This window comes from Glycine max, chromosome 18, assembly GCF_000004515.6.
Source record: "Glycine max cultivar Williams 82 chromosome 18, Glycine_max_v4.0, whole genome shotgun sequence".
Classification (NCBI taxonomy): domain Eukaryota; kingdom Viridiplantae; phylum Streptophyta; class Magnoliopsida; order Fabales; family Fabaceae; genus Glycine; species Glycine max.
Window position 1 is genome coordinate 988602 of NC_038254.2, and position 16484 is coordinate 1005085.

General features: G+C 30.1%; 2 protein-coding genes and 1 pseudogene across 2 annotated transcripts; 1 reads left to right on the plus strand and 2 right to left on the minus strand.

Annotated features, from left to right (window-relative positions):
* Positions 1-3104: 3104 nt before the first annotated feature.
* LOC100808393 (putative clathrin assembly protein At4g40080) lies at positions 3105-5348 on the minus strand. The gene has a single exon (XM_003552759.4). The coding sequence runs from the start codon at positions 5199-5201 to the stop codon at positions 4239-4241; it is 963 nt and encodes a 320-aa protein (XP_003552807.1). The 5' UTR covers positions 5202-5348; the 3' UTR covers positions 3105-4238.
* Positions 5349-10397: 5049 nt separating this feature from the next.
* Positions 10398-11033, minus strand: LOC102667227 (RING-H2 finger protein ATL34). The gene has a single exon (XM_006603024.1). The coding sequence runs from the start codon at positions 11031-11033 to the stop codon at positions 10398-10400; it is 636 nt and encodes a 211-aa protein (XP_006603087.1).
* Positions 11034-14616: 3583 nt separating this feature from the next.
* Positions 14617-15379, plus strand: LOC100808925 (protein MIZU-KUSSEI 1-like; annotated as a pseudogene).
* Positions 15380-16484: the final 1105 nt, after the last annotated feature.

Here is a 16484-nt window from a genome sequence, read left to right on the forward strand (position 1 = left end):
ATTAAGTAAAGGCGATATTTTTTTATTAACTTTCTTTTGTCTTCCATTTAAAAGAAATTTTTTTATTCTCCACTACTATTGGACCATTATACCCTTTAACCGTTTTCAAATTACCTGTAAAAACTGCTATGCTTTGTTACATCACTTCTAATTGTCTATTTAATTTTTACTCTCTCTTCCTATTTCATTTTATTTTTTGTTTTATAAAAAATACATGAGACATGGAATGCTTGTATTTCATGTAATATATATTTAAAAGAATGGCAGGGTGAAGATGCCATTTCCATTCTCTTGATATTACTTTTTTTTTCAAAATACATATGATGATGCTAGCACGCATTTTTTAGCATTTTAAATACATTTTTTCTTATTAAATTCTTTAGAGTACTGTTTTTCTTAGCGTGACTTCTTTTTATTAACCATATCTCCAACACGGTTTCATATGAACAATGAAACACACGCTCACACAACTGATTTACTTGATTAGAATTAGATGCTATTTTTTTCTTTTATTTAAAGAGGTATGAATAGTTCAGTTAAAACATTTTATATCTTATTTTAAATTTACATAGATGCAATTTTTTTGGTTCAAGTGATTGTGTGTGTGTATATATATATAAAGTGTGAGTATGTTGAGGAAAGTGTTATTGTATGAATTTCTATATTAAGTGCTTATTTGGGCCTCACAAATTTTATTCAAACTCCATGAAGAAACTTTTGTTCATATCCGAAAGTTCAACTTGGGCTAAGCTTTAGGGAAGGAGAAAGGCGTTTTGGTGTGTGCTGTTGGGTCATTCTGGTAGTAGGAGGAAAAAGGGTAGTTTGGGGATATTAAAAAATTAAGGGGAGTATAAGCAAAAGTGGAGGCTTTGTTTCGTGGCTTGTGAACCTTCGTTTTCTTATTAAAAAATAACTGCAGAAGTATTTTTGTAAGAAAAATAAAAAAAAATCAACTGAACAAAAAACCACACAAAAACGAAACAAATGAGGGTAAAAATTCGCAAACACATAAACACCTTACAATAATAATAAAAAGATTGAATTGGTTCAACACTTGGGCCAATCACGTACCTACATAAGATATTGTTCTTTATAATGAAAGAAACTCTAAAAAAAGTATTCGCTGATTAAATTTTTTATTTTTTTATTTCCAAAAGTTTGAAACTGAATTTCTAAAAATATTTTTCAATTTTTATATTTATTTAAGATTAATTTAAATCGTAATGGCCTAACGTTTTTTACCGCTAATTTCACCGCTATATATATATAAGAGCGTCTTGCCTCTTTCTTTTTTTTTATTCGGTGAATAAGGGTTTCTTACCTCTCATCAATTATACGTATGCTTTTCATTTTTATACTTCTTATTCTCACTGATGAGTGTTAAAATCCTTGTAGGTGACCTTCCTTAGAGATATTTTCATCGTTGTGCTACTGTGTTAAAATTAAATCACCTTCACCATATCTCATGTCCACCCACGTTCGAAGATCCCAACAAATTTAAAAATAGACATGTTAAATACTCTATGTAATTATTTCGGGCAATATTTAAACTTTTATTGCCAACTTCTAAGGCCTTTTGATTGGTAACATCAGTTATATAATGGAAAAGTTATAAGTTTTCAGTGCATGGACCCTCTAAAATTAGTATTCTATTATAGCTTATACTATACTTATAATAAAAGTGTGTGCATGAACTATTGGTTTAAATTACCAAACTGTTTCCGAATTGTATTGATCTGGTTTTTTAATCAAATTGATTAAGTTAAATAAAATTGAATTGATCTTTCAAATAAGTTTAGCGTGATTAAACTGATTTAAAAATCGGTTCGATTCACTTAATAACTTAATTTTTTTTTCTAAAGCTGGAATGATTTTTTAAGAGAAAAAAAAAATAATAATTTATAAACTAGTTCAAAATGAATTCAATTCTTAAAATTGGTTTAAAAACAATTCAAAACGGTTCAATCCCTGAACCATTTTGGTTTCAAATTATTTCTTTAAAATCAACTCAGTTTTGAACTGATTTTAAAAATCAAACCATTTAAACCAATTCAAAATCTGTTTGATTAGGTTTTTTTGCAAGCCCCTTGTTACTTTGTTTTTGGCATAATATTGCCTGATAAGGTTATTAGAATATTTATCAGTAGCGGGACGAAGGGGACCAGAAACCAACCCATGTTCTGATGCCACATTTATGAATAGATTAATCCACAAATGACTGTTGATGCTGAAACGTGAAGGGTCTTTTTGCTTGTTAGGAAACACATTTTAAAAGCAAGTGCTCTAATAATTATTTTCACATTAAAAACAGAATAAAAGCAGAACTTATTCTTTGTAGATTCAGTATTACTGTAATAAACTTGCTTCCAAACAAGAAGGAATGCTTTACGTCACATTAAGTGAAGCTAAATTCGGATGCGCCATCATTTGCATTCGATACATTAATTGCAACTGGCAAGCAGCTGATTGGGATTAATATTAGGTTCATTAGTTATTTAGTCCTAATTACGTTTTTCACTTTGAAGTTAATTTAATCCTTATAATTTAAAATTGTTTCAATAAATAAATTCTTTAATTTTTTTTAAAAACTCTCCACAAAATGAATTTAAATAAGATATAAATAAAAATCGACGAAGCTCGATCACCTAAACTACATTGTCAAAGGGTATATGTAATAATAAAATCGTTAAAAAAAATCACAAGTTTTTTCACCCATTCCACAAAATTTAGAATCCGTCAAACTAAATCTTCTGAAGAAAACTAATCCTGTTTCTTACTGGTACAATGATAATCACTTTCTCACTTTTTGGAAGAAATTTTTATTTATCTATTTTTTTTGTTAATTATAATATTTTTAAACGTGTATTTATGTCTATTTAATTTTTAAATATTTTGCACAATTACCATATAATAAAAAATAATAGTAAAATTCAAATTAAAAAAGCTAAAAAAACATTTTTTATATAGATGAATAATTTATATGAAAATAGACTTACATTAAAAGTTAAAAATAATGTTACTCTATCATTTAATCACAAACTATGGTTATGCATAATTACATAATAAATTTATTTACTGTATAATTCTTTTTTAGATCAACAAATACAGAACCATGTTAAGTTGCTAATTCAGAATATTAAAAAACGACCAGAGAAAAAAAAAAAAACTAAAACATATAGTTTATGTATCCCAGCTTTTCCACCTTTTGTCCTGAAATCATGTAAAATCTTCCTTCGTGTCGGTGTAAAACAATTTACATTAACATTAGCCTTTAAACTTGCAATTTATAATTTAAGGATGTAATATTTACGCACGGAAAAGGGAAAAGTAATCCAAATTCAAAATCATTCATTAGAATGAGTCAAACTAGATGCAATCTCATGATGGGTAAAAAGAAACAATTTCTATTTTCAACCATGATCATCATATGAGCCCGCAAGAAACAAGATGCACATACACGAATAAGGTATACCGTATACCTTTTCATTCTCCTTAATTAAACTCTATTTTTTCTTTACAATCTTTTCAATTGCCTTTTTTTATTACACTATTCATTGCATAAAAACTTGTTTTCTTTCCTTGTTTATTTTTGTTTTTCTGAGAAGTATATTAGAATTTAAAATCACCATTTACTTTTTTATACAGTGCATAAAATGGATGGATAATATGATCAACAAAAATAAAATACTCCTCATAAAACATTCCATCCAAAAGTAGGTAAGAATGATATAAATAAAATAAAACTATTCTTATTCCCTACCATCAGAGTTATATCACTGCTGCGCAGTCCCAATACAAATTTTTGTAACTATTTATTTGTCAGGAAACTTTTATAGTAGTTTTATACAGTAATTTTTTTTTGTCTCTGGTATATTATCAATAGGACGAACAAAGTAAACAAACCCAACTTTTTATACATTTCTGAGAACCAAAAATTTACAATTTCAACTTACAGGAACTAATTATTAAAAGATAAAAGAAAGATATACACAGGCATCAAATAAATAAACAATTTAACCAAAAAATTTATGATTAATATTTATTTACAAAATGGTAAATGCTAATAAATATATATTCTAAGGATATTGATTAAGAATTTAAAAAAAATATTTTTATTGAAAAAAATTATATTATTTATAAAAAAATTTACACTTTCATATAATTTACTAATAAATATTTTTTTTCTTTTACTTCCTCAATCAATATTTTAAAAACAGTGGTAAGATACTTACAAAATATCACAAGAACCTTGCAGAGGGAAACCGTCCCAAATCAACGGAATTGACAAACGTGAGAGCAAACCTGTCTGACTTTGTTGCCCTGTGTGTTGTCAGCGTTCTTTTCCCTTCTTCCCTGTACACCTCCATCTTCTCTACCTTCACCTTCAGTTCTCTCACTAAATCCCACAATCTCTGCTTCTCCGTGATCACCACCATCACCAATATCTCTTTACACCTGTCCAATCTATTCAACACGTAAACCAATTCCACCACTTCTCCAAAACCGAGACACCCCATGGCCAATCTCTCTCTAAACTCGTTAACTCTAACAAAAACCTCACTCAACGTTGCAACCCCATCTTCTTCCACCAAAGTCGCTATTTCAGAAACTAATTTATTCTCTTCCATGGATGCAGCGTCGGGTATGTTCCCAATCCCTTCAAGAACCGTTAACAAAGCCTCCGTCTCTCTCAATAACTCCCCGTTGGTGAGACCCGAAACTCTCTCTTTTTCCGTCGGTAAGAACCCGACAATTCTGGAAGCCCAGAGAAGCTGTTCCACGTGTTTAGCGTACCATCGTACCCAAGAAGAGAGTTCCCAGCACACGGGGTTGCTCTTGTCTCTGAATTTGGAGAGGTTAAGGTAGTTCCTGCCGCCGCCGCTGTACGGAAGCTGGTCCCTCATGATGAAGCTGCCGCGCTTGATCACGTGGTGCACCACGATCAGGCACTTCAGCGCCACGGCGGAGCTCTGGGTGGTCTGGAGGCGGTGGGTGAGAAGGTGGACGGCGGCGGAGGAAGTGGCGCGTGAGCCGTCGCCGGAGGAGAGGAGCATGGAGATGTGGTCGCACGTGGGAGGGGCGTAGGAGTCGTGGCTGGTGGCGCGGAGGAGAGAGAGAGTGGCGCGCTTGGAGAGGATCGCGGCTTTGCCCTGCGAGGCTTTGTCCTTCATTATCCCTATCAGCTCTTTCAGTTTCGTCATCGTTGAGTTAAGAGACACAAGCGTACACGCTAATTAAGGGACGAGATAGCAACCAAAGGAACCTTAATTTCTTCGAGGCAACTACTACTAAATAAATATAAGAGATGGTTTATCTTCTTAGGATAATGCAAAGAGTTTGCTAATCAGTGTTATCATGATGTTGTTGGTTAAGGAAATAAAAGAAAAAAATATATTTATTGTGAACACGAGAATATAAAAAAAGTTTTAAATAATATAATTTTTGTATTCTCGTATGATGTTTATAATAATTTTTTTTAATTTTTAATTAATATTTTAAGGACACTAAATAATTAGTATTTGCATATAGATATCGTGGTTGAAAACAAACAAACTATTTAAGTCGTGCACCTTATAATCAAGTATTAATTGTTTTTTATGCAAGAATAGAAGGGGGGAAAAGAAAAAAAATACAATAAATAATATAATGAAAAAAAAGATATAGAAAAATAAAATAAAGGTGAGATGGAAGAGAAAATGATAAGAAGACTATCCTAAACACATGAAGATTATACTATTACTTAAGGGCGACTCCATTCATTGTCCCTGTGCTAATTAATCAAAAAGTTAGCAAGACTTTGGTTGGTTGGGTCAGCTGTTCGAATTTTTCAACCATGATTGATAAATACTTCCAATAAAATATCCTGAATGGCCACCTAAATGTAACCACGAAGACTAATCTAATCAACAACATAATCACTGACAATTATAGAATGAAAACCAAAAGCAATAATTGACGCGAGTATTTTTAAAAGTTAGTGAATTTTATAATATATACAAGAAATCATTAATAAAATACAGAATATATTTTGTAGTTAAGGAATAAGTTATTTGAATTAATTAATCCAATATGGTGTGCAAAAATTAAAATTTTGAAATTCAAATTGATAAATATAAAAAGGCTTAAGTTGTATACTAGCTAATTTTTTAATTAATCCACGGACATCATGAAAAGCGCTTTATAGGGCTTATCGATCACTAGCCTAAACAAGACCAAGGAATATGAAAGAAATGTGTTTTCCACACTTGGATTGGGTTTGATCACGTTTCATTCTATTTAAAAGGTAATAGTGTATTGATTGTTTTTTTCGAGTGGGTTTATGAGCTTTTTTATTTATTTTTTATGTAGTAGTAATTTCTCCTAGATTTGATCCCTCCTTACAACTTAAGTGTGTTTTTTCGTGTTTTATTTATCTCTTCTTTTGTTTTTACAAAATTCACCATATGTATCACTTATATGTATTTTTCTTTCTATTTTTGTCACTTTAAATTTTGAGAGATTATTATCATATATCTTTATATCTTTCTCTTCCACCAATGAATATGAAAGAAGTGTGTTTGCCACACTTAGATTGGATTTGGTCACATTTTATTCATTTAACAAAAATAGTTTAATTGACATTAAGTGAAGTTGTCCAACAGATATATAAGTTGCATCCCAAGAAATGAGGCAGACGATGTGAGACTTTCTAACATTAGTTTTGCAAAATCTTGTTCCATGTGCTCATAATTCAACATAGCCTCATGATTCACCATATCCATTTCATTATTGTGAACATCATATTATGATCTCTTCCTTGACAACTCTTTTAAATTCTTCTTATCTGTTGGTAATTTCTCTTAGATTTGCTTTCCCTTTACGACTTTTAGTTTGCTTTTCTTTGCGAATCTTGCATAACTATAGCATTCACGGACTGAATCATCATGCTATTTGGGCGCTAGCATATCTTTGATTTTTGTCATCATTTCCATGTTCTATTGTCATCCTTCCTTATGTATTGGAGAGTTCTCAAGCGTAAGAATGTGTTGCTCCTAATAGTGACCATATGTAACCCAATTAAAGCAAATATGAATGATATCTTGATATTCAATCTTGTAATTTAACAATTGAGTTTAAATTTTGATATGAGGGTTTTCTTAAGATCTACTTTTATATATGATTTTTTATGCATATGTGCATACTATATGTTTAAGAGTTTAATTGTCATGTACTGATAATATAAAATAATTTTATATTATCATTCAATCACATATATATTACCATTAATATGACTTTTAAGAAAATTATTATCAAAGTCAACAAACATATTATACATGATAATTTATGATTTAATAATGACAATGTAAAATTATTATCCGTGCATGACTTATTTTCTGTATGTTTATCCCATATAAATAATTTTCTATTCATACATAAATAAAATTATTTTGAAATCAATAAAAAAATAAAAATATTTTACACTAATATGTGAAATCATATCATGTAATTAAACATAAATCATATAATTGAGTCCAAAAGGAGTATATCTTAATTAAATTATTCTTATTTATTGATATTATAATTTATTACCTGCTAGAAAAATGTTTAAAACATTAACAAATTTTTCTTCATTAAACAAATCTTAAATAAAAATAATTAAAAATTTCAACATAATTCACGCCTCATCTTTTTGTACAAAGTTTTAACACAATCCATTATTTTATGACAATATAAATTATTTGTTTCCACTTCAATGTTTATATCAATCTTACATTTTTATTCTTTGTCTTTCTCTTTCTTTTATGATGATTGAGGACTAAGAAAATTGTAGAAAGAAAATTCTGCTTTTAACTTAATTCATGTATATGTTATTTTTACCACCCATTAATGATATATAAAATTCTAATTAGCTTTGAGTCTTTAAACAAAGCCTCATGTTTTTTAGGTGTAAGAAACTTCATTAAAGACGATCAATCAATTTTTTTTTACGAAAATCAATCATTAACATGATAGATTGGAATTCACATATATAGATGCTGGAGACTGACTTGTGATCATTGACGGCTAAGGAAATTGTAGAAAGAAAATTACGCTTGTAACTTAATTCCTGGATGTTTACCACCCACTAATGGTATATAAAATTCTAATTAGCTTTGAGCCTTTAAATAAAGTCTCATGTTTGAGTCTTGTGGGTAAAATAAATATAGTTGAAAGAGACTTTATTAAAGGTAATCAATCAAATTTTATTTTTTATGAAAATTAGTCATTAACAAAACTCATAAATACTTCACACCAAGTCATGATGACAAAAATAATTTTCTAATTAGCTATACACACACTATAACGGAAACCAGGCATGATATATAACCTTTGTGTGTTCGCATTCCTAATTTTTTATTGCATGTTTTGTGTTAAAATTTATTCAAATCAAAATACTATAAATTTTTAACTCTAACTATATAAAATAAATTTAAAGAATTAAATTTTATATATTACCACAATATATTATTATCATATATTTTATTATATATTGATATGTATATTAATTTATTGAATAATTTATTTTGTACTTGATGAATGCTTATTTGTAAGTTTTTTCCTATGTGTTTTTTTTAGTTTATTAAGTTATTTTGTTCTCAATATATGTCTATCTCTTCACATTTTTTGTTTGTTGGGTAAGAGTTAAATTTGATATTTTACAATGGTTTTTCTTTTTATATATTAACATATGTTAGTTTAGTTTGAAAATTAAGAAGAAACATAGAAAACAATGATAAAGATAATAAATATGGTCACACACAATTAATGTGAAATAGAGAAAACTTATTCTTGTGTTAACCTTGGAATTAATAAAGAGAATTCACTTGTCTTTATCACTTTTTTAATGGATTTTCATGTTTGTTGGTCATATTTCCATGAGAGAAATGAAAAGTTAGAATAAGAAGTAAGAATAACAGAAAAAATTAATTTAAAATTGAAAATTAATAATAAAAAAAGAAGAAGAAGAAAGCAACTCTATATACTTGTTTATATTAGATAAGAAAATCTGTTATAGATAAAAATTACTTTATACACATTTTAAATTTTAAATTCCGCTAAAAAGTGTATATCAATAAGATAATTTGTAGGGAAAAGAAAGACAAAGCAAAAAAGAAAACACACTAAATTTACATGTTGATAGTGAAAGGGGTGAAGTGAAGTTTAATAAACTACAATAAAGTGTGAGACAACACGTGAGTGAGTGAACACAAATATTGATTCCTTATTCATAATTCAACTCTTTGTTTCTACGCATACAGAACAAAATAGCATATCAAAATATAATTAAGCATATGCAAAAGTGAGAGGGGAAGAAAAATATGGGCATGAAGAACTTGCTAAAAATCATACAATAATGAGATCAAGTACATACCATGCTTTACCCAACCATACAAAAAATAATCAAACTAAATAAAAATACTTTAAAAAACCATGTACTCATTGGACAAATTAAAAATACTTTCAAAAATAAATAATGAATAAATAACAACAAAAGGCTGGTGAGAACATCTATATTGAAAAACTAATTCCTTGGGTTCAACGTGCATGAGTCTAGACTCTAGCATCAACAAAATAAAATAACATTTTCTTGCTACACAATTCCATCTCCAAAAGCTTCACACCATCATCGTTTTCTTCTAGCAAAATTCCTTCCTCTTTTTGTTCCCATCCCCATTGAATTCTTCAGTGCAAAATCTTTTTCTTTTTCCCCAATGTGCAAGAAACTGAAATTAGATAAGTTAGATTGGACTTTTATGTATCCTCGGGGGAATAAAAAATGAAGGACTTTTATGTTAACAATGAAAATGGTGAAGTTTAATAAACTATAATAAAGTGTATGTGAAGGGGAAAAACTATGTTCTGTGTGTATATAGTTGGATTTTTATGTTGTTTTTAAATCTAAGTTTTGAAGGATAAAATGATTTAATAAAAATAGAGATAAAAAATAATTATTGAATTGGATATTCCTTTTATCTATTATTATTATTATTATTATTATTATTATTATTATTATTATTATTATTATATATAAAAGATGTAATTAACACATTTTTCTCTCTCTCCTTTTCTCGTGCTATTATACTATTTGTTTACAATTCTCTTTATATACATATTATACATTACATTACACACTTCATTAGATGAATAAATACATGGTGATGCTTTCATTTTGCCATTACATTATAATATTTATAGTGGGATTTGAATTTTTGCGTCAAAATGTACCTGCATGCATGCAGACACTTGGAATCAAAGAAGCTAGCTAGCAGTTTATTTCGCAGAAAGAAAGAAAGAGACAAAACCGACAATCAAAGCTAGCGGACGAATCTGTGACGGTGGCTGAGGAGAGAAATGCCTCCTGAATTCTTCAGGCAACCTCAAACCAAAACCTGTTCCACAACAGTGCCAGTGTCAGTTTCATCAGTTACTGCCACCTCTGACTCTGTAATCTCTGTACCAATATCATGTTCTAGTTGTTCCATTGGGACGACATCATCATCATTAATGTCGATTACGGTATCCTGAGACGTGAGTTTCTGGCGACAAATGGGACAGGTCATGCGAGAGGGTAACCATGTATCGATGCAATTCTGGTGGAAAACGTGTTGGCATTTTGGGAGCATCTTTATGGTGTCGGAGTCTTCGAACTCGACCAAGCACACCGAGCACTCCTCTGCCCCATTCCCCACTTTAAGCTCCTTCGCCGTCGAGTATTCAAAGATGGGGCACTTTTCAATAGCTTCTGTGGCTGCCACGAGCTTTGTGTTATGGCGTTGGGAAGAAGAAGAAGAATAACAACAACAACAACACGCGCGGAGCTTAAACAAAATAAACACCAGGATGCTAACGAAGACACATGACAGCGACACACTCCATGTGACCTTGGAGTAGTTTCCACCTTTGTTTGTCTCGTCGAATGGAGAGTAGTTTATTGGGTTATTCCACTGTGCATTCGCACATAATGAAGAATGCCAAACTAGGACCACCAGGAGCATATATTGGCTCACCTTCATTTCTCAACTGTGTCCTTGTAGTCCAAATAGGATCAATGAGGCGCTGAAATGTAATATAGATAGAAATCCAAATATGCACTATATATGCATGTAATATAGAGATATAAGTCATGAGAAGTGTAGCTAGCGATGTCTCTGTTTTGAAGCCTCGGTGCTGAGTGCTTACTTAATTATTAAGAAGGAGAGAGGGAATTGAGAAGTAAGTGTAGCTCCTGACAGTGGCCATGGCAACATAAGGAAGTGACACGAGGACATAGTAGCGTTATGTGGAGGTTGCATTTACTGCTACAAACATGTTAAATTACGTTTTAGCTAGGTAGCAAACAAAAAAGCTCGCGATATCAGTAAATACCTAAAATAGTATATGATTTGTCACGTAGCTAGTAATGTATATGAAGTTGTGTACGAGGATATTCTTTCTACATATGAACTCGTGTACGAGGATATTCTTTCTACATACTCATATTCATTCCACTTAAATTTGTATACCCCTGGCCCTGATGACTACTTTTTTTTTTTGACAGAATACGCTTGACTACCTAGCTAGAAATATGATTAATTGAATGTGTAAATATAATTAAATTTATTTTATAATTGGTCAATAAAAATATGAAGTTATTGACCATTAGACGTAGTTAGTTACGTAGAAAAATATAATTAATTTTGTATCACAAGTGGTGGTTAAAATGTTATTAGTCCATATTAGTTTTGATTTGATTGGAGTAAGTTTTTTTTTTTAATTTTGTTTTCAGTAAAATATTTTGTTTATTTTTAATCTATGTAAGTATGTATTTTTTTAATTTTGGTCTCAATAACTTTTTTTTATTTTTAGTCATTGTATGTTTGTGTTTTTTTTTTAATTTTAAAATTCTAATTTTGTTAGTTTTAGTCCGTATAAGTTTATATTTATAGGAACTGAAATTGAAAAAAAAATACAAACCTATACCAACTAAAAATAAACAAAATAGGGCCTAAAATTCAAAAAGCATCAAGTTATAAGGATTAAAAATAAACAAAACTTACATGATCAAAATTATAAAAAAATGTAAACTTACATAACCCAAAAATGTATTTAATTTTTTTTTAACCAAGAGATGTATGCATGATACTTTTAGTTGGCACTCAATTTATCTCTCTTCCACTAAATCAGTTCATTTTGGAATAAAATGTTATTTTTTGTCATGAGATTCTATGCTCAAACTGGAGATTGAAACGATAAATTATGTATTTTATCCTCTAAAACAAATTGTTCAAAGAAGTTGGAGTCGATTCACTTGATGAATCTATTTGGCAACGGGATATGGAGCCACAAGTTGTGTGTAGATTTTAGGCCTTATTGTTGTTTGTAAGTGGAGTTCTCAATTTTCCTATACCAAATTGATTAAGGATGTTGCTTCCTGCAAATTGCATTCTAGATTGAACTTTCTAAAATGCAATGGGGTACAACATAAAGCAGAAAGCAATAGTGAAAGTAAGGAAGTTTTAGCCATTAATCAGAGTGTAGGCAAGACACCAACTGGGTCGAGGGCTGAAGTCAACACCTAAAAAGTTAAAACACAACAGATAATTGCTTCCAGCACCCCAGTATTTGCTATTGTCCAACGTGTGTGGTGACCAATTCATAACTATTTTGGAATTTGCTACGGTTCCTAATGAGACCTCTTAATGATATTGAGACCGTTTTCAGTATGGTTTATTCCTATTTATTGCAACATTACTTAAGTACCCATTTACTTTCTGTTGTCTTTTTCTCTAGGTTGTTCTCAGTGTTGACCTTTCTATTGCGTAGTAATCAAAACAAAGACTGAATTAGGATCATATTTGAATATTTTAATTCTTTTTCACAACAACTCTACTATCACGTGTAACCTTTTCCACCCTCCAGTATCTTCTACTTCCCAACAATTGAAAACACATTTTAAATGGAATAAAATTAACAGTGATACCTGGCATGAATACGAAAACAGTAATCGTGAGTGCTCCATAGTAAAGAAATAAGGATACAGATACTGCTCTATGTATTTGTTGTGCATGAAGATATATACTTGTATATTTAGTAGTTTTTAACAGTTAGATATTTGAACTGTTCTGGTGCAAATCTAATGATACACATAGATTAATCTAAAATCTAAAATGAAGTGGATTCAAGTAAAAAGAGGAAAGAGACGGAAAGAAAAAATTGTCAAAAGAAAAAATTCTCTTTATGTCCCATAACGATGGTTGTGTAAGAAAAAAAATTATTCTAAAATAATTATCATCTTAATTTTTAATATAACATTAATTATTATTTTTTATTTATATCTTTTATAATATTAATATCATGAGTTACAAAAGTAAAAAAATAAAATTTATAATGATAAGATTAATTTTATAAAATTATAAATTTTTTTATCTATTTATTATTTTTTTAATCTGTATAATATAACGTAAGACTATAATTATAACCGAAAGGAGTAATAAGTATAAGTAAGAAATCTGACATTGAATGAGAATATGCAATTAAGTTTGATAATATACACGAGAAAGACTCAAACTGAATATTTTAAGTTTTTGCTTTAATTGTGTGCAGTTTATTTATCTAATTTAATTTGTTCGTGGCCATTAATGAAAATTCCAGTATATTTTTATAATCTTTCAAATCTAATACACTAATGATTAGATGCCGAATATTGGTGTTATGGTTGTACGGAAATCTCCATCCCCAATTTATCTGCTCAATCACTGGAGAGAAAAAAAAGTTTTATCAATCAGCTATGCATAAAGGAGCTGGGACACCCCAATTATTCTCATATATAAGATTTTCAGCTATGGTTGCTTCATCGTGCTCAACTACTTGCGTCCAGGAAGTAAAATAAACCCAATAAAATATAGAAGGGATTAAGGCAAAAGTGAAAGGAAAATAAATAAAAAAATCCACATAATTAAGAAAGCAGGACAAAAAGAGACATTCTTGCATTGGTTGCATCATAATCCACTTAGATAACTATTAAACTATGAGTTATATTATTTGTATAGTATTAATTTTTCTCTACGTCTCATTACATTAATCATCTCATCTCAAACGTTTGCTCTCTTTTCTTTCTCCCATATAAATAAATCTGTATAAAAATATTATATATACACTTACACTTTATTCTTAGATAAAAACATTTCAGTTGGTGACAAAAATAACCAAGTATCACTTCAACCAATCAGACACAAGATTCCTGTAGAACCAGTGTGTTGATGAGGTCAACCGTTGAAAATAAAAAGAAAACAGAGAAAAAGGACTAGAATTATCATCTTAGCTAGACACGTAGCCAAAAAAGTTGATAACTATTCTCATATACCAAAAGATATCAATTCGATTTATGTTGTGAATATAAAAAATTTGTTGATTAATAATTTGTTAAGTATTTCTGAGTTTGAAAGTTTATTCTCCTTTGAATTTGAATATCTATCCTGATCTTTTTGAGTTCAGAATTCAACTCACGGAAACTTTTTTTTTTTTTTTCAAATCTTAGCTATACACATGTATTTTATTTAAACTCGTCCTGAACCATACACAAGAAGTGCCAAGTGCAAGTGCCACCAAGAAAGAAATATGGCGTACATCGCCACCACCACGGTTGGTGCAAGCAGTGTCACCACAGTGGATTGCCAGAAACAAGTAAGATCATGGAGGCTGCTACGTTCCCTCATGGAATTTCTAATCCCCACTTGCAACTGCACCTTCGTAGAAGAAGAAAACCAACCACAAAAGTGTCTCCAAAAGCATCCACAACAACTCATGACTTCAACCACAATCACTGGCACCATCTTTGGATACCGCAAAGGAAAGGTGAGTTTCTGCATTCAAGCTAATGCAAACTCAAGCAACCCTATTCTTCTGCTGGAGTTAGAAGTTCCCACAAGCGTTTTGGCTAAGGAAATGAGAGGGGGCACACTCAGAATTGTGCTGGAGAGTGGCAACAACAACAACCTTAACCTTTTTTCCACGCCTTTGTGGAGTATGTACTGCAATGGAAGGAAAGTGGGGTATGCTGTTAAGCGTACGTAGGCCTTCAAATGGTGACTTTGAAGCGCTGAGTTTGATGCGTTCAGTTGCTGTGGGAACTGGTGTTATAAACAGTTGCAAGGAGGATGAGCTTATGTACCTTAGAGCAAACTTTCAAAGGGTCCGTGGCTCCTCCAATTGTGAGTCTTTCCATTTGATTGACCCAGAAGGAAGCATTGGCCAAGAGCTTAGTATTTTCTTTTTCAGGCCTAGGTGACCTTAATTTGTTTCTTTATTAATTATTATTATGTATATATTTTCAAGAGTTGTTTCATTCAACACTTTCAACTTAATTACGTTTCCTTTTTTTGAGCCGTGCCTACCGTATGGTCTAGCAGAGCTAATAACATGCATGGCATGGCATGTCTTTAGCTTTATCCTATGCTCTGTGAGTAAGTGTAATTTTAAATGTACTCTTTCTTTCTTTATTTCAAGTTTACAGAAAGTAACAATTTGGTAGAGGGAGAGTGTCAAGCCTATATAGTCTGTGTTGGCTTTTTTTCCACCTAATAATACTTTTAATTTTATGTTTAACAGTTTGGTCTGAATATTAAAATACCAGATTACCTTTTTTCTTTTCTTTTTGAAGATCAAGATGCTGATAATTATCGTTGGCTTACCTGATTGCCTGCATTTTATCTTTTGGACATTATTGTATCTGATTTTAATTTTAACGAACTCATAAAAAATAACTTTAAATGAGATTTTTACAACAATTAATGTAAAAATTATATTTTTTTTAACATATATAACAATCCAAGATTGAATAATCGTATATATTAAAAAAAAACCCTTCAGTTTTACCAATTACCAACTTTCCTCGTGTTCTAGTTTTTTTGTCATTTCTAATAGTATCATTTTTCTCCCAATCCCCTCCCCCTAATTAAGTAAAAGGAAAATGATACATGGATACTTCATGTTAGTAAATACTTAGAAAGAAAGAGATAGAAATAAAAGAAAGGGAAATTAATGTAAATGTGATAGATAATATAATAAGAAATAAAAAAATTGTGAGTATCAATATTAAGATCTTCAAAAAACAATTATTCTTAATAAAAATTATCAAGTCCCGTTATTTTCATCTACGTAAGCAGTTATAAGTAGTGTAATTTTGTATTCTTAAATAATATTCTCTCTTTATATATATAATACAACTTTCCTATTTTTTTTTTATCAACATTACTTAACTTATTTCAAACTTCCTTTTCTTTTCTTTCTATATATCCATTTTATTATTTATTTTAAAAAATATTATATTGATTTTAAAAGCCTGAGACAGCCTTTTAACTCATTATTTGATGATACGTTATTTTGTTTTTCAGACACGTTATAAAGTTATTACTGCCTTCAAGTTTTTATTGTCAGGATATAATGAAGATCCAAAGACAGACATGAGATATGTCAAGTCACAAGTG